The sequence below is a fragment of the Leptopilina heterotoma genome, unplaced genomic scaffold (genome assembly GCF_015476425.1).
Source record: "Leptopilina heterotoma isolate Lh14 unplaced genomic scaffold, ASM1547642v1 Lhet_6, whole genome shotgun sequence".
Classification (NCBI taxonomy): Eukaryota; Metazoa; Arthropoda; class Insecta; order Hymenoptera; family Figitidae; genus Leptopilina; species Leptopilina heterotoma.
In genome coordinates this window covers 3,262,354-3,281,957 of record NW_025111137.1, presented here as the reverse complement: position 1 = coordinate 3,281,957, position 19,604 = coordinate 3,262,354, and the positions used below count along the sequence as shown (strand labels likewise).

At 37.0% G+C, this 19,604-nt stretch overlaps 1 protein-coding gene across 19 annotated transcripts in view; it reads left to right on the top strand.

Annotated features, from left to right (window-relative positions):
- The window catches only part of LOC122509148 (ankyrin-2-like), a 186,960-nt gene that overhangs the window by 146,259 nt on the left and 21,097 nt on the right, over positions 1-19,604 (top strand). For 15 of the 19 annotated variants that reach the window (XR_006302307.1, XR_006302306.1, XR_006302305.1 and 12 more), the window contains one exon: positions 1,750-18,783. The exons of the other annotated variants lie outside the window; for them this stretch is intronic. Coding sequence is in view for 4 of the 15 variants with exons in the window: in XM_043622970.1 (XP_043478905.1) it covers positions 1,750-18,783 (17,034 nt within the window). In the remaining 11 variants the exon portion in view is untranslated. The remainder of the gene's footprint in view (positions 1-1,749; positions 18,784-19,604) is intronic. 19 annotated transcript variants of the gene reach the window in all.

Sequence of the window (19,604 nt, the reverse complement as noted above, 5' to 3'; positions counted from 1 at the left end):
ACATTCTTTTTAATTACGTTCTTTCTTTAGTACTCTCTTAAGCATGGTCATCTCAATTACGTGTGGGTATAATATTAAATCCTAAGACATTACAAGAAATATTTCCTAGGATTTTCAATTTTCCTACACTAGAGCTTAAAAATATGAAATCATTTTCATTTTCAGTCAATTGGATTTAAATTGATTACTTACTTATTATAGTATAATTATACTTATGATTGTATAATTTAGATTACTTTTAAATCTTTATAATTGTTAGAGTAATAAAATTTTAATAAAAATTCCTAATTGAATTAATCATATTTCTAATGAAATAAATTCGTCATTTCTCTCTTCTGAATCATGAATAACTTGGAAATAAATTAATTTTATTGAATGTAACAATAATGTATGATTTTGGATATGATTCATATTTTAATGATTAAAAAAAAAAATTGTTGCGGCTTCTCTGTATATCTTTCTTTTTTTTAATTCAAAAGAAGATATGACAGAATTTCTTAAAGCTTTTTTTTCAAACTGTAACCTCGTTGTTTTTTTAAATTTCACTAGCAGGTTTCTGGAAGCAGATGCAGTTTTCTTCGTGTTTCAAAAAAAGCTTGCTTATCAAATAACAAGTTTTTTCTTGGCTTACAACGAAATTTTTTTTTTAGTTCTTCTTTATACAAAAAAAGCCTTTTTAATGCGCAACACAAGTTTTCTGATTTATTGACCTACTAATATTTGCTCTTGGACTATTTTCACTTCATTAATTTGTTTCAGCAAAAAAGGTTGCGCTGCAATTATTTGGCGTTGCATGTACAGCCTGTGTGGGCACACGGAGCAGCTGTCAATTTTTTTTTAAATAAGCGATTTTCTCGCTGTTTTTTTGATTTTAATTTTTAACTTGAGATTCATACTATTCAAGAATTTTTATATTAATATTACTAAAAAAAAAAAAAATGAGAATCAAAAGGAGTTAAAAATTTTATACTCAAAAATAATGACTATTGATTCAGTACAAAAAAAAGTGCTGCTTTGTTTTTCGCGATCTAACTATCAACTAATAGATTTTAGTATTTTTTTACATGACAATTGCAAATATTTTTAATGTATGTAACATGAAGACTGTGTAATTAAAAGAAGCAATCAAATATTCATAATAGAAATGAATTTCAAATTTTTCTCTTTCTTAGAGTATTTTTTTCTTTCTTATGAATTGGCATCAAAAGAAAAGGTGCTCTTTCATTTTCTCAATGTTATTTTTTTAGAGTGAATGTTAATGTGTAGTTGGGTGATTCTTAAACTATTTTATCCTTCTAGTGAAGAATTGATTTCAATTTTTTGAATTGTAAACATGATCATAATACATCATAATCATCTTAATAACATTTACTAGACAAATATTCTACTCTTCTTTTGTGTAAAAGCACAGTAACACAATTTTTTTGTCACTATGTTTACTTTTTGAGGAAATGAAAACAAAACTTGATGGAAAATTTTTGAATATTAAGGATCACCCTAATTAGTTATCATTATTTTAAAAAAAAATCAGCATTTTTAACCGCATTTGTAGTTGATAGATGGCTGCTCCACAGCACATACACCACGCACAAGCCACGTGGAAGTTTAACCACTGCTCAATATTTAAATGAGCGTTATAAAAAAAAGCTAGCCAGCTTACACTAATGATGAAATAAAAAAAAAATGAACTGTGAATATAAGATATTAATAACATTTTTAGAATCCTAAAATGTAATACTTAATTAACAGGTGTAAAACAAGATGCTGAGAAAGAGAAGGGGAAGTTAGCGATGGAAGGGTGGTCGGTGGTTTATGATGACGATAAACAACGTAGTAAAGAGGTAGGAGGCGCTTTAGGGAAACAGTTAGAAAAAATGAGCGACACAATTACAAAAACATCCACAATTTCAGTAACGACAATAGAGACTCGGGTTTTGCAAAAACCAGACACAACTGGGGATAAGCAAACCATTATTATAGCTGAAAGCAGTGTAGATAGTTCTAGAGAAACAAGTGGACCAATTAGGGATAGAGATTCTTTAACGAAAAGTGATAATTTAGGTGAATCAGTGTCAGGTATTAAGGGTAAAACGAAAACGGTAAGTGAGACGACGAAAAAAGACTCTAAGGGAAGCAAGAAGCAAAAAGAGGATAAAGATAAACCAGGTGATAAAGTGCAACAAACAGCGGAAGAGGCGAAAGAAAAATCTGAAATGGAGAATAAAAAACTTAAAGATAAATCCGGAAAAATGTTCTCAGGGATATTTAAGGGATCAAAGGGGAAAAAGTCCAAGGACTCAAAAGACTCTTCATTCGATAGTGGAGATGAGGAAACGAGAATAATGACTTCTAAATTTTTGGACGATACAAGAAGAATTGCAGACGATTCTGAAATGTTAACTAATGGTGTCCATTTGCATGACACGAAATCTGTCCAGGACGTGAAAACAGCGACCGCGATATTTTTGGACGACTCCAAAAAAGCTGCTGCAAGATTTGGCGAAACTGTTCCAGAAAGTGTGGAACCTAAGAAAAGTGACACAGCCCAGGAAGAGAAAGACAAACCAAGTGGATTCTTCGGAATCTTTAGAAGTCCGAAATCAAAGGACAAGAGACGGAGTAAATCAAAGGAGAAGGATTCATCAGCTGAGAGTGGTGATGATGAAGTCAGAATCACAACAGCCAAGTTTCTAGAGGACGTTCGAAGGAATGCTGGATCACCCGATTTGCCCTTCATAGACAAACCCGATTCCAGAGTCGACGAGGAGCTGGGCCGATTTTCAGCATACAGTAATTATGATTCCGATGCACCTACAGATAAACTTAAAGGATCATCGTACAATATTTCGGAAATACCAAAGGAAGAGAAGGTGATAAAGCAAAAATCACTTGTGAGTTCTGAACCCGCGACAACTGAAGACGAGAGTCAAGATGACAGTCAAGAAAAATCGAGTGGCTTCTTCGGTATCTTTAGAAGTCCAAAGCTAAAGAGCCGAAAACGAAGTAAATCTCGAGAACCATCTTCTAAAGATTCGTCTAAAGAAGCGTCGGTCGATGTTTCCGATGCTGATTTAAGACTTCAGACTGCTCAATTACTAGAGGATACCAAGAAACATGCGGATAAATTCTACGAACCTGTTCCGGTTCAACAAGTGAAAATTGTTACCATTGTAGAAACCTCTGGTGAAGATAAACCAACCGAGTTACCCAAAGAAGAATCGAAAGAAAAAGGTAGCACGATATTCGGTATGTTCAAGAGTCCTAGAGGCCTAAAGAAGAGAAGTAGATCCAAGGATAAAAGTACATCGAGAGACACGTCCTTTGACAGTGGCGATGAGGAGGTACGAATTGCAACCGCTAAATTCTTGGAAGACAGCAGAAAAATAGCAGGAGAAATAGACGCGTGTCCTTACAAGTCATACGCATTTTATGAAGAGATGAAAAAATCAGCTAAAGATGACGCTAAAGATATTGCATCACAAGACGTTACAGATTCGGCAATAAAAATACCTAAACAAGCATCAGAGGAAATTGAAAAAGGATCCGAAGGTGCCGATCCAATGAAAGACAAAACCAAGAAGACTAAGGACAAAGGTGGATTTTTGTCGGGAATATTCAAAGGAGCCAAGCATGCTGTCGATGATGTTACAGGTGACGTCAAAGAATTTTTAGATGAAACAAAGCACGAAGCAGAATTAGAAGAAGAAAGTGCTCGAAAAGCTGCTGACAAATTAGCGAAGGATGTTAAAGATTCTAAAGAGAAGGCAACTTCTGAAATAAAGACTGCAACAGATGTAGTGAAAGAAAAAGTTGATTCAGCAGCTGAAAAAGTTAAAAGTGCTGAAGAAAAAGTGTCGACCGACATGGAGGCACTAAAAGATGGAAGCAAAAAGGCAGCAAAAGACGTTGCAGACACGACTGCTAAGGAATCCAAAAAAGCTAAAGATAAAGCTGGTGGATTTCTATCTGGTATTTTCAAAGGCGCAAAACACACTGCGGATGAAATTGCAGACGACACTAAAGAAACGATTGATCACACAAAAAAAGAAGCCGAGAAAGGGAAAGATAGTCTACAAAAAGCTGCGGAAGATTTATCCACTGATGTTAAAGATGCGAAAGATAAAGTTGTTTCTGATTTAAAAGAAACTGTAGACGAAACAAAAGAAAAATTGACAGATACGGCCCAAACTGTTAAAACAACTGGAGATAAGATTGCTACAGATATTATTGATACAAAAGACAAGAGTGTTCAGAAAGTGAAAAAGGATGCAAAAGCCGTAAAGGATACAATAACACAAGGAGCGGAAACAGTAGCAGACGCAGCTGCGGATGTTAAGGACAAGAGTGCAAAGGAGGCTAAGAAGGCTAAAGATAAAGCAGGTGGTTTCTTATCCGGAATTTTCAAAGGAGCAAAAAGTGCAGCTGATGATACAGCAGATAGTGTACAAGAAGTAGTGGACGAGACTAAGAAAGATATAACAGACGTGAAAGATCGTCTAGTGAAAGATGTAGACGATACAAAAGAAAAATTAAAGGAAGCAAAAGAAAAAGCTAAAACACAAATAACCGAAGACGCACAAGCAGTGTCAGAAAAAGCATCTGATGTTTCAAAACAGATTTCAAAGGACCTGAAGGACACCGCTGATGTAGCAAAAGATGCTACTGGACAAGCTGTACAAACTGTTATTGATGCTAAAGATTCAGCAGTTAAAGAAGTAAAGAAAGATGCAGATATTGTTAAGGACAAAATCAAATCCGGGGCAGAAACTGTATCAGAAACGGCAGAAGCAGCGAAAGATAAAACTTCCAAAGAAGCAAAGAAGGCTAAAGAGAAAACAGGTGGATTTTTATCTGGAATACTCAAAGGAGCCAAGCATGCTGTCGATGATGTTACAGATGACGTCAAAGAATTTTTGGATGAAACAAAACATGAAGCAGAATTAGAAGAAGAACGTGCTCGAAAAGCTGCTGAAGATTTGGCGAAGGAGGCTAAAGACGCTAAAGACAAAGCAGTCAAAGGCGTTAAAGATTCTACAGAAAAGGTGAAAGATGCAAAGGATAAAGTAGTGTCAGATTTGACTAAAGATGCAAAAGAAACTAAAGACAAAGCAGTCAAAGGCGTTAAAGAGACTGCAGGAAAGGTTAAAGATGCAAAGGATAAAGTAGTTTCGGATGTTGATGACTCATTAGATAAAACAAAACAAAAAATTTCCAAAGAAGCACAATCTGTACAGAAAACAGTTGATCACACGGTTGACGACATTTCTAAAAAAGCTGCAGAAGGTGCCGACACAATTAAAACATCAAGTACAAAAATTGTCGAAACTGTTACTGATACGGCAGATGCAACTGTTAAAGAATTGAAGAAGGATGTTAATATTGCAGAGGAGAAGATTAAATCAGAAGCTGAGAAGGTAACAGAAACTGCTGCAACAACAAAAGACAAAGCTGCAAAAGAAGCAAAGAAAGCAAAAGACAAAACTAGTGGTTTCTTTTCGGGAATATTTAAAGGAGCCAAGCATGCGGGCGATGATGTTACAGATGACGTCAAAGAATTCTTGGACGAGACAAAGCACGAAGCAGAATTAGAAGAAGAACGTGCTAAACAAGCTGCGGAGAAACTTGCTAAAGATGCAACAGACGCCAAAGATAAAGCTGTAAAAACTGTTAAGGAAACAACTGACAAGATTAAAGATGGAAAAGACAAGGTGACAACAGAAATTGACAGCTCATTGGATAAGACAAAGCAGAAAGTCAAAGAGGATGTAAAGGATGCAAAAGAGGCAGTGAAAGAGACTAGTAAAAAAGTTTCTGATGGAATGGAGACTGCAGCAGATGCTATAAAAGACGCTGGATCCAAAATGGAAAAGGGGCTATCAGACACAAAGGATGTTATTGCCGAAGAAATAAAAGAGGACAGCAAGATTGCTACAGATAAAATTAAATCCGGAGCAGAAGCTGTTGCAGATACAGCGGGAGCAGCAAAAGATAAAACTGCAAAAGAGGCCAAAAAAGCTAAGGATAAGGCTGGTGGATTCTTCTCAGGAATATTCAAAGGAGCCAAGCATGCAGTAGATGATGTAACGGATGATGTAAAAGAATTTTTGGATGAAACAAAACATGAAGCAGAATTAGAAGAAGAACGAGCTAAAAAAGCTGCTGAAGATTTAGCTAAAGATGCCAAAGATGTTAACAAAGTCGCCAAAGGCGTTAAAGATACAACTGAGAAGATTAAAGATGCAAAAGACAAAGTATCAGCAGATGTTGATACCTCATTGGATAATGCTCAGCAAAAGGTGAAGGAGGAGGTATCAGATGTAAACGAAATGATTACAAAAACAAAAAAAGATACGAAAAAAACAACAGAAGATATCAAATCCAGTTCTGAAAAAGCAGCATCCGCAGTTAAAGAATCAGCCGAAAAAGGATTGAAAGATGCAAAAGATGCAGTACAAGATACTGGCAAAAAAGTATCAGATGAAGTCGATACAGCAACAGCTGCTGTAAAAGATACTGGTTCTAAAATAGCAAAAGGAATTGATGACACAAAAGACGCAGTTGCTAAAGAAATTAAGGAGGATACCAAGATAGCAGCAGATAAAATTAAATCAGGGGCAGAAGCTGTTTCAGAAAAAGCAGAAGCAGCAAAAGACAAAACATCTAAAGAAGCTAAGAAAGCAAAGGATAAAGCTGGTGGCTTCCTTTCTGGAATATTTAAAGGAGCTAAACATGCTGTAGATGATGTTACAGGTGACGTCAAAGAATTTTTGGACGAAACCAAGCACGAAGCAGAATTAGAAGAAGAGAAAGCTCGAAAAGCTGCTGAAGAATTAGCTAAAGATGCAAAAGAAACTAAGGACAAAGCTGTTAAGGGCATTAAAGATACAACTGGGAAAATTAAAGATGCAAAGGACACATTATCAGCGGATATTGATACCTCATTGGATAAGGCTAAGCAAAAGGTGAAGGAGGAGGCACATGACGCAAAGGATGTAGTTAAAGATGCTAGTAAAAAAGTTTCTGATGGAGTGGGAACTGCAGCAGATGCTGTGAAAGATGCGGGTTCTAAAGTTGCAAAAGGTTTAGATGACACAAAGGATGCAGTAGTTAAAGAAGTGAGGGAAGATACTAAAAAAGCTGCAGACAAACTAAAATCAGGAGCGGATGCTGTTTCTGAGAAAGCAGATGCAGCTAAGGATAAAACTACCAAGGAAGCTAAGAAAGCAAAAGACAAGGCAGGTGGATTCCTTTCTGGAATATTTAAAGGAGCCAAACACTCTGTTGATGATGCTACAGATGACGTGAAAGAATTTTTGGACAAGACAAAGCAGGAAGCAGCAGCAGAGGAAGAACGTGCACGAAAGGCAGCAGAAGAATTAGCTAAAGATGTAAAAGAAACAAAAGATAAAGCTGTGGAAGGGGTTAAAGATACTGCAGCGAGTGTCAAAGAAGCAACTGATAAAGCAGTTTCAGATTTGGCTAAAGAAGTAAAAGATACTAAAGACAAAGCAGTTAAAAGTGTTAAAGATACTGCTGACAAAATTAAAGACGAAAAGGACAAACTATCAGCAGATATTGACAGTTCTGTGAAGGATGCAAAGGAAAATGTAAAAGATGAGGTACATGAAATGAAAGTTGCAGCGAAAGATACCGGAACGAAAATTTCTGAAGAAGTAGACACTGCAGCTGAAGCTGTTAAAGATACTGGTTCAAAAATAGTAAAGGGCATTGATGACACGAAGGATGCTATTGGAAAAGAAATCAAGGAGGACACCAAGATTGCGGCTGAAAAAGTTAAATCTGGAACGGAAACAGTTTCAGAGAAAGTAGATGCAGCAAAAGACAAAACTGCAAAAGAAGCCAAGAAAGCAAAGGATAAAGCTGGTGGGTTCTTTTCCGGCATATTCAAAGGAGCCAAGAATGCCGTCGATGATGTTACGGATGACGTCAAAGAATTCTTGGATGAGACAAAGCACGATGCAGAATTAGAAGAAGAACGAGCTAAAAAAGCTGCTGAAGATTTGGCTAAAGATGCCAAAGATGCTAAAGACAAAGTCGTCAAAGGCGTTAAAGATACAACTGAGAAAGTTAAAGATGCAAAAGACAAAGTATCAGCAGATATTGATACCTCATTGGATAAGACTAAGCAAAAGGTGAAGGAGGAGGTACATGACGCAAAGGATGCAGTAAAAGATGCTAGTAAAAAAGTTTCTGATGGAGTGGAGACTGCAGCTGATGCTGTGAAGGACGCGGGTTCTAAAGTTGCAAAAGGTTTAGATGACACAAAAGACAAAGTTGCTAAGGAAATTAAGGAGGATACCAAAATTGCGTCAGATAAAATTAAATCAGGAGCAGAAGCAGTTTCAGAAAAATCAGAAGCAGCAAAGGACAAAACTTCTAAAGAAGCTAAGAAAGCAAAGGATAAAGCGGGTGGGTTCTTTTCTGGAATATTCAAAGGAGCCAAGCATGCGGTCGATGATGTTACGGATGACGTCAAAGAATTCTTAGATGAGACAAAGCACGAAGCAGAATTAGAAGAAGAACGTGCTAAACAAGCTGCGGACGAACTTGCTAAAGATGCAAAAGACGCCAAGGATAAAGCAGTAAAAACTGTTACGGACACAACTGACAAGATTAGAGATGTAAAGGACAAAGTGACAACAGAAATTGACAGCTCATTGGATAAGGCAAAGCAGAAAGTCAAAGAGGATGTAGAGGATGCGAAAGATGCAGTGAAAGAAACTGGTAAAAAAGTTTCTGATGGAGTCGATTCTGCAGCAGATGCTGTAAAAGATGCTGGATCTAAAGTGACAAAAGCAATCACAGTCGCAAAGGATGCTATTGCTGATGAAATAAAGGAGGACACCAAGATTGCTGCAGACAAAATTAAATCCGGAGCAGAAGCTATTTCAGAAACGACGGATGCTGCAAAAGATAAAACTGCAAAAGAGGCCAAAAAAGCTAAGGATAAGGCTGGTGGATTCTTCTCAGGAATATTCAAAGGAGCCAAGCATGCAGTAGATGATGTTACGGATGATGTAAAAGAATTTTTAGATGAAACAAAACATGAAGCAGAATTAGAAGAAGAACGAGCTAAAAAAGCTGCTGAAGATTTAGCGAAAGATGCCAAAAATGCTAAAGACAAAGTCGTCAAAGGCGTTAAAGATACAACTGAGAATATTAAAGATGCAAAAGACAAAGTATCAGCGGATATTGATACCTCATTGGATAAGGCTAAGCAAAAGGTGAAAGAGGAGGTACATGACGCAAAGGATGCAGTAAAAGATGCTAGTAAAAAAGTTTCTGATGGAGTGGAAACTACAGCAGATGCTGTGAAAGACGCCGGTTCTAAAGTTGCAAAAGGTTTAGATGACACAAAGGAGGCAGTAGTAAAAGAAGTGAGGGAAGATACTAAAAAAGCTGCAGACAAACTAAAATCAGGAGCGGATGCTGTTTCTGAGAAAGCAGATGCAGCGAAGGATAAAACTACCAAGGAAGCCAAGAAAGCAAAAGACAAGGCAGGTGGATTCCTTTCTGGAATATTTAAAGGAGCCAAACACTCTGTTGATGATGCTACAGATGACGTGAAAGAATTTTTGGACAAGACAAAGCAGGAAGCAGCAGCAGAAGAAGAACGTGCACGAAAAGCAGCAGAAGATTTAGGTAAAGACGCAAAGGCCACCAAAGATAAAGCTGTTAAAGCTGTTACTGAAACAGCTGATAAAATTAAAGAAGGCAAAGACAAAATATCATCAGATATTGATATCTCACTTGATAAGGCAAAGCAGCATGTTACTGACAAAGTTGATGTGGCTAAGGATGCAGTACAAGATGCGGGAAAAAAAGTATCGGATGGAATCCAGGCCACCACAGAATCTGTGAAAGACGCAGGTTCAAAGTCTGCCCAAAAGGTTGTTGATGCAAAAGATGCTGCAATTGGTGAAATTAACAAAGATGTTCATTTAGTCGAAGAAAGAGTTAAATCTGGAGCAGAAACTTTAGTCCAAACAGCTGAAGTAGTTGAAGAGAAAGTTTCTAAAGAATCAAAGAAAGCAAAGGACAAAGCAGGTGGTTTTCTATCAGGAATGTTTAAAGGCGCCAAACAAGTAAAAGACGGTGTCGTAGAAGACGTTAAAGAATTATCAGATGACTCGAAGAAGAAAGCGGAGAAAGAAAAGGAAATGTTGCAAGCGACAGGAGAAAAAGTAGTTGATGATACAAAGAAAGCTACAGAACAATTTTTAACTGATTTGAAAAAGCAGGGTGAGAAAACTCAAGAAATCATTTCCCACGACGCACAATTAGCAAAGGATGCAGTAAAGGATGCAGGATCGAAAATGGCACAAGATTTAAAGGATACAAAAGATTCTGTTGTAAAGGAAGTAAAAGAGGACGTAAATGTTGTTAAAGATAAAGTATCAGAAGGAGCTAAAACAGTTGAACATAGTGTAGATGATGCAAAAGAGAAGACTGCTAAAGAAGCCAAAAAAGCAAAGGAGAAGGCTGGTGGATTCTTTTCTGGTATATTTAAAGGAGCCAAGCATGCAGTGGATGATGCTACAGATGACGTCAAAGAATTTTTAGATGATACAAAGCATGAAGCAGAACTCGAAGAAGAACGTGCTAAGAAAGCTGCCGAAAAATTAGCTAAGGATGCAAAAGACACAAAAGATAAAGCTGTTAAAGGCGTTAAGGACAAAACTGAGAAGATTAAAGACGTAAAAGAGAAAGTTTCATCAGATATTGATAGTTCTCTTGATAAGGCAAAACAAAAGGTTAAAGAGGATGTACAGGACACAAAAGATGCAATGAAAGAGACTGGTAAGAAAGTTTCTGAAGGAGTCGATAGTGCAGCTGATGCTGTTAAGGATGCAGCCGTAGCTGTGAAAGACGCTGGTTCAAAAATTTCGAAAGAATTGGAAGACAAAAAAGATGCAGTTGCTAAAGAAATTAAGGAGGATACCAAGATCGCCGCAGACAAAATTAAATCCGGAGCCGAAGCTGTTTCAGAAAAAACAGAAGCAGCAAAAGACAAAACATCTAAAGAAGCTAAGAAAGCAAAGGATAAAGCTGGTGGCTTCCTTTCTGGAATATTTAAAGGAGCCAAACATGCTGTAGATGATGTTACAGGTGACGTCAAAGAATTTTTGGACGAAACCAAGCATGAAGCAGAATTAGAAGAAGAAAAAGCTCGTAAAGCTGCTGAAGAATTAGCTAAAGATGCAAAAGAAGTCAAAGACAAAGTAACTGAAAGCGTTAAGGATACTGCTGCATCTGTTAAAGTAACAAAAGATAAAATTGTCTCTGATTTGGACAGTTCTGTAGATAAAGCAAAGCAGAAACTTGGAGATGAGGCAAAAGACGCACAAGAACATGTAAAGGATACTACTAAAATTGTAAAGGAAAAGGTTGAGACTGCAACTGATGCTGTTAAAGATGCGAGTTCAAAAGTTGCCGAAGGTGTGATTGACGCGAAATCTGCTGTCGAAGAAGAAGTTAAGAAGGACTCTAAGGTTGTGAAGGACAAAGTAAAATCTGGAAAGGATGCAGTTCTGGACAAAGCAGAAGCAGCAAAGGATAAAACAACTAAAGAAGCGAAAAAAGCTAAGGATAAAGCTGGTGGATTCTTCTCTGGAATGTTTAAAGGGGCTAAACATGCTGCTGATGATGCAACAGACAATGTAAAAGAATTTCTCGATGAAACACGTGAGGAAGCCCAACTAGAGGAAGAGAGAGCGAGAAAGTTTGCTGAGGACCTATCTAAAGATGCAGATGAAGCTAAGAATAAGATAACAGACAGTGTTAAAGATACAACCCTAAAAGTTAAAGACACTACAGATAAAATTATTTCCGACGTCGACAGTTCTTTGGATAAAACGAAGCAGAAGGTCTCTGATGAAGTGCAAGCTGCATCAGATGCAATAAAACAGACTAAAGAAGATATGACAAAGAAAGTTGTAGAAGAAATCGATACAGTAAAACAAGTTGGAGATGATGCATCAAAGAAAATTGCTGCAAGTGTTGATTCGGCAAAGGACACTGCTTCGAAAGTAGTTCAAGACATTGTAGATGTCAAAGATTCTGCTACGAATGTTGTGATAGATACAGGTTCAAAAATTTCGAAACAAGTGGAGGAGAAAAAAGATGCTGCTGCTGCTAAAGAAATAAAGGAAGATGCGAAGATAGCGGCAGATAAAATTAAATCAGGGGCAGAAGCTGTTTCAGAAAAAGCAGAAGCAGCAAAAGACAAAACATCTAAAGAAGCTAAGAAAGCAAAGGATAAAGCTGGTGGGTTCTTTTCTGGAATATTCAAAGGAGCCAAGCATGCAGTAGATGATGTTACAGATGACGTCAAAGACTTCTTAGATGAAACAAAGCACGAAGCAGAATTAGAAGAAGAACGTGCTGCTGAAGAACTAGCTAAAGATGCAAAAGACGTGAAAGATAAAGCTGTAAAAACTGTTACGGACACAACTGATAAGATTAAGGAAGCAAAAGACAAGGCGGCCGTAGAAATTGATAGCTCAGTGGATAAGGCAAAGCAGAAAGTCAAAGAGGATATAAAGGAGGCAAAAGATTCAGTGAAAGAAACTGGTAAAAAAGTTTCTGATGGAGTCGATTCTGCAACAGATGCTGTAAAAGATGCTGGATCTAAAGTGACAAAAGGAATCACAGACGCTAAGGATGCTATTGCTGATGAAATAAAGGAGGACACCAAGATTGCTGCAGACAAAATTAAATCCGGAGCAGAAGCTATTTCAGAAACGACGGATGCTGCAAAAGATAAAACTGCAAAAGAGGCCAAAAAAGCTAAGGATAAGGCTGGTGGATTCTTCTCAGGAATATTCAAAGGAGCCAAGCATGCAGTAGATGATGTTACGGATGATGTAAAAGAATTTTTAGATGAAACAAAACATGAAGCAGAATTAGAAGAAGAACGAGCTAAAAAAGCTGCTGAAAAATTAGCAAAGGACGCAAAAGACACCAAAGATAAAGCTGTTAAGAGTGTTAAAGATACTGCTGATGAAATTAAAGACGCTAAAGATAAGGTATCTGCAGATATTGAAAGTTCTCTGGATAAGGCAAAGCAGAAAGTCAAAGACGAGGTACAGGACGCAAAAGATGCAGTGACAGAGACTGGTAAGAAAGTTTCTGATGGAGTCGAAAGTGCAGCTGATTCTGTTAAGGATGCAGGTACTAAAATTGAAAAAGAATTGGATGGCGCAAAGGACGCTGTCAAGAAAGAAATTAAAGCGGATGCTAAAATTGCAGCAGACAAAGTTAAATCAGGCGCGGAAGCTGTTTCAGAATCTGCTGAGGCTGCAAAAGACAAAACTACAAAGGAGGCTAAGAAAGCAAAAGATAAGGCAAGTGGTTTTCTATCTGGAATGTTCAAGGGTTCCAAACATGCTGCAGATGATGTTGTTGATGATGTCAAAGAATTTGTGGATGTAACTAAAGAGGACGCTGCAAAAAAGAAGGATAAAGCTTTGAAAGCTGGTGAGAAAGTTATCGAAGACACTAAAGATGGAGGTAAAAAAGTTTTGTCTGATGTTGAAATGGCAACTGAAAAAACTAAATCAAAAGTAGAGGAGAAAACACAAGGAATGACTGATGCAATTAAAGATGTAAGTCAGAAAGTTGCAACTGATGCTGCCGTAGCTGTAGATACTGCCAAGGATGCAGGTTCGAAAGTAATTCAAGGCGTTGCCGATGTCAAAGAGTCTGCTGTAAAGGAAGTAAAGAAAGATGCTAAGATTGTTGAAGAGAAAATAAAATCCGGAGCAGAAGCAGTTTCAGACACTGCTGAAGCCGCAAAAGATAAAACCACAAAAGAAGCCAAAAAAGCAAAAGATAAAGCTGGTGGTTTCTTTTCGGGAATATTTAAGGGAGCCAAACATGCAGTAGATGAAGTTACTGATGACGTTAAGGACTTTTTGGATGAGACGAAGCATGATGCAGAATTAGAAGAAGAACGTGCTAAGAAAGCTGCTGCAGAACTTGCTAAGGAAGTTAAAGATTCAACAGATAAGGTAATTTCAGAAGTGAAGGAATCCACTGAAAAAGCAAAGGCAAAAATATCAGCCGATTCACAAGCAGTATCTGAAAAAGTTAAAAAAGCTGGTGATCAGTTATCAAAGGAGACTGCAGAGGTAACTGAAGACTTAAAGAAAACTACAAAAGGAATTGTCGATGGACTTTCGCACGAGAAGGATGTTACTGTTAGACAAATTGAACAAGACGTTAAAGCAGTGGAGGAAAAAGCATTAGGAGTAGAGAAAGATTTGTCGTCAGCTGAAACGAAGATCATAAAAGATGTTAAGTCTACTACAAAAGAATTTTTAGAAGATACAAAGAAATCTCCTAGTCCTGGCGGAGTTGTAAAGCATCATCCAGCTAAATTAGATGACAGTACTTATTCTTCTGATGAAGGAAAAGAAAAGAGTGGCGGTTTCTTTGGCATTTTCAAGAGTCCTAAATCTCACAAAAAGAGGAGTAAATCTAAAGACAAGTATTCCTCACAAGACACTTCATTTGACAGCGGAGATGAAGAAGCAAAAATTATTACAGCTAAATTTTTGGAAGATGTTCGAAAAACTGCCGAAGATCCTAAAGACACTTTTGTTGATCAAGTAAAACATGATGCTAAGGTTGTTGATGAAAAAATAGCAGTAGTTACAACTGGATCAGCGCATGCATTGGACACTGTTGTGGACAAAGCAGAGAAGGAAACTAAAAAAGCCAAGGACAAGAGTGGCAAATTTTTCTCCGGCATATTCAAGGTAGCTAAGCATACATCTGATGATCTTGCAGAGGATGTTAAAGAACTTGCGGAAGAGGGGAAAAAGAAAGATGAACGAGAAGAAGAACTAGCACGTAAACTTGTTGATGAAATTGCTAAAGATATTAAAGACACAGGTGATAAAGCTGGAAAGGAAATTGAAAAAACTGTTGATGACATGAAAGAAGCAAAAACTTCTCTTGTTCAAGAAGTGAAAAAAGATGCAGAAATAGTAGGAGACAAAATTACAACAGGTGTAGAAACTGCTTCTAAAGTTGCTGATGATGCCAAGGATAAAGTTGAGAAGGAAGGTAAAAAAGCCAAAGACAAAGCAGGTGGTTTCTTCTCTGGAATATTCAAAGGAGCCAAACATGCTGTAGATGATGTTACAGGTGACGTCAAAGAATTTTTGGACGAAACCAAGCATGAAGCAGAATTAGAAGAGGAAAAGTCACGCAAGGCAATGGAAGATTTGAGTAAGGATATAAAGGACACTAAAGATAAGGCTGTTTCTGATCTGAAAGATTCAGCTGATAAAGTAAAACAGAAGATTTCAGACGAGGCTCAAGATGCAACAGAAAAATTAAAAGACGCTGGTGAGAAAGTTTCAAAAGGAGCGGCACAAACTATTGCTGATGTAAAGACATCAACTGAAAAAGCAGCAAAAGAAATTGACGAAGCTAAAGATTCTTCAATTAAAGCCGTAAAGAAAGATGTTAAAATTGTGGAAGAGAAGGTAGGATCCAGTGTAGAATCTCTTTCACATAAAATTGATGACGCAAAAGAGACAACTGTTAAGGAAACAAAAAAAGCAAAGGATAAAGCGGGTGGTTTCCTCTCCGGTATTTTCAAAGGAACTAAGCAAGCAGCAGAAGGAGCTGCAGATGATGTAAAAGAATTTGTTGATGAAACGAAAAAAGAAGCTGAAAAGGGGAAAGAAAAGGTTCATGAAAAAGCAGAAAAGTTTTCAAAGGATGTAAAGGAAACTAAAGATAGCATAGTGTCAGATGTTAAAGAAACTAAAGAAAAACTGTTATCAGAAACCAAAGATGCAGCTGATAAAGTAAAGGACAAAGTATCCGAAGCAGGAGAGAAAATTTCTCAAGGTGTCGTAGCTGCAGTTGATGAAGTAGAAAAAGACGCTAACGCTATAAAAGAAAAGGTGTCCTCTGGTGCTGCAGAAGTAGCTGAAAAATCACATGATGTTAAAGATAAAGCAGTTAAAGAATCCAAAAAAGCAAAAGATAAAGCTGGTGGCTTTTTGTCGGGAATATTTAAAGGATCCAAACAAACAGCTGACGAAGTTAAAGATGATGTAAAAGAATTCTTAGCCGAGACAAAACACGAAGCTAAACTGGAGGAAGAACGGGCCAAAAAAGCTGCCAGTGCTTTATCTCAGGATGCAAAGGACATAAAGGATAAGGTTGTCTCTGAAACTAAAGATTCTTTGGATAGTGTGAAAAAAGCAGTAGATGATGGTTCTCAAGCAGTATCTGCAAAAGTAAAAGATCTAGATGAAAAAGTATCAAAGACAACTGCAGATGTGACTCATGAAGTAAAGGAAACAGCAAAATCAATTGATGACAAATTAACATCTGAAGCTGAAGCCGTCTCACAATCTGCAGCTGCCGTTAAAGATAAAGCTGCAAAAGAATCCAAAAAGGCTAAGGATAGAGCGAGTGGCCTCTTTTCAGGAATATTCAAAGGAAGTAAACATTCATCAGAAGAATCTGATAGAGACGAAAAAGATGGAACTGATGTTGCGAAAAAACAGAAAAAGAAAGGAAAGGAACGTGCCCAAAAGACAAAGGATGATGCAACAAAGAATATTACAGGATCTAAAGAAACTGTAGTTTCCGGCATGAAAGAAAGTGCAGAAAATATAAAAGAAAAAGCAGCAAGTGATACCGAGAAAGTGAAGGATAAATCAGGTGGTTTCTTTTCTGGCATAATAAAGGGAGTAAAACATGCAGTTGACGAAGTTACTGATGACGTAAAAGAATTTTTAGATGATACAAAGCACGAAGCTGAATTAGAGGAAGAAAAAACTCGCAAAACTGTTGAAACTGTAAGCAAGGACATCAAAGACACCAAAGATAAGGTTATTTCTGATATTAAGACTTCAACTGAGAAAACGAAACAAGAAATATCAAAAGATGTTCATGACGCTGCTGAAAAAATTCAAGATAGTAGTGAATCGGCACTAACACAAGTTTCTGATTCTCTAGATTTTGGTATTAAAGATATTTCAGAAACTGTAACGACAGCAAGTGAAACATTACAACAAAAAGCTGAGGATATTACAAAAGGTGATGACAAAAAGGCTCAAGACGCAGATAATGCAGCAAATATTAAGAAGACTAAAGATAAAATTAAAACTGATGTAACAATCACTTCAAAGAAAATTTCCGATCAAGATAAATTAAAAGGTGATAAAACTAAAGGAGCTGCAAAAGGAGCACCTTCAACTGCTAAAGGATCATCAGCAGCTACCCCATCATCAGTTAAAGGAACGCCTGTAGCTGCTAAAAGAACTGCCGCTAAAGATACAACTCCTAAAACCGCCAAGAAGGATCTTAAACCTGTTCAACGAAAAATATCCTCCGGTTCTGATTCATCAGGTAGAGCGGGATCTGTTCCTAAAGAAAAAATTAATACAGATACTAAAAAGACGAAGGAAAAAGCAGGAGGATTTATATCAGGTATAGTGAAAGGGGCGAAAAATGTTGTGGATGATGTTACCAGTGATGTGAAAGATTTTATGGATGAAACGAAAGTTCAAGCCGAGAAGGAAGAGGAACAGGCACGTCAAGCAGCCGATAAGCCAAAAGATAGTAAAAAAGATTCTTCAGATCAAGCTTCAAAGAAAACCACAACAGTTCAGAGGATAACAAAAGAAACAACACCTCCAAGTACAAAAGTTAAAAAATCAGGTCAAGAAATTTCCAAATCGGTAACCTCCGTCAAAACAACAACTTTGACGAGTGTAACAAAAACCACTAAAACCATCAAAGAATCATCTGCCAGTCCTGTCTTACCTGAAAGAAGAAAATCGGGAAGTGTTCCAAAAGAAACTAAAGCCATAAAACAAGACACCAAAACAACACCAGAATCAACTAGACGCTCGTCCACTGATAAATCGTCCAAAGTACCAATTTCCGGGAAAACAAAAACATCAACTAGTCGAGTGACCAAAGAAAGCCCTCCAAAAGAAGCCGTTAAATCGACAACAAAAACACCAAAAAGTATAGAAACTGTCCCCAAAACTGAAACAATATCTCTCGATCCCAAGGAAGCAACCGCTTTACTTCTAAATGAAGAAAAAGCCACAGCAGAACATATTCCAGTTAGTCAAGAACCTAAAGAGTCTCGTATTCCACAATTGAGTTCAGGAAGAAGTTCCCTTGAAAGGGAATCCTCATCAGATTCAGAAAGCAAGAGTAAATCCAAAAAACCAAAAAAAGGCGGTATTATATCCAATATCGTGAAGAGCACGAAAAGTGCAACTCACAAAATAGCAAAAGAAGTGGACCACGCGAAAGAAGGCCTGAAAGGTGCCACTGAAAAATTCTGGGAGGACACAAAACGTGAAAGTAAAGAAGCATCGATATCCGGTAGTTACGATGTGTCATCACCAGAAAGTAATACCGACACACTAAAAGATGAAATTGCAACAACCGAGTCTAATATTAATGTCGAATCGTCAAACGCGTTAGCTAGATTAGTTGACGTTGATGACGAACGTCCAAAAAAACAAATTTACGAATTCAAAGAAATTTCAAGCATTCCAGAAGTAACAATAGAATCTAGGGAAGTTAGGGAAATAAGATTTACAACAGTGGGTGAATCAGGTACAATAGTAGGGACTGATATATTGAGTGAGTTAGGAAGCATCGAGCCTCGCGCAAGTCAAACCGTCACCACAGTCGTTACAAAATCTGTGCGAACGGCAACGACCCCACCACCCAGCCCCGCCGAGTTCAGTGACAATAGCGTTAAAGGTACCTTGCAATAATTGTGTTATTCGTATATATATTATACATATAAATTACATACCAGCTGTGTGTAACATGATTAATTGATTAAGTTAATGCTTTAATGTAACCTCAGTTTACACAATTCATGTCAAAGTCGGCAAATTTAATCATGCACCAATGTTTCATTCCTAACTGACCCTAACCTAGACCTTGGAATACAAGGGATCATACTGACATCATTTGCAATATTTCATTGCAGAATTAATTTTAGATGACTACCTGTGGTCCAGTGGGATTTTTTCAAAATGTTATTTTTGAAAAAAAAAAATTTTTTTATGGAAAATATTTTTATCGCTAATGATAATTAACAGATTTCTCAGTAATTTTCAAGAAAAATGTCAACGTTCTTTGGTTTTTGTAATTTAGGATTTAAACTTCTAGCATTAAATCATCAGCAGGCGTCAGTTGAGTCCATTTCTCAGAAATGGAGCTCAACTGCCACCTGGTGGTGACCTTGGCGTGCTCAAGTGGAGGAAACGGCCATTTTAAACATAGTAAACTTTCAGACCCCCACACAACCTAAAATTTATTAAATATTTCGTTGCAATGTTGGGAATATTTAATGCAAATTTTAGTAAAAATTATGTAAAGATTTAAATTTTCCGATTAAATAAATGTTCAGGAAAGTTTCACGTTAAATTTTCGCCTATAATAGATTTAGACGAAAATGTAATTTGAATGTTCAGGAAAGTTTCAAGATAAATTTTAAGGAAATTTTCACGCTAAACATTTATATAATAAGGACATTTAAATTTTTACACTAAATTTTTCTTTGCATTTCAATA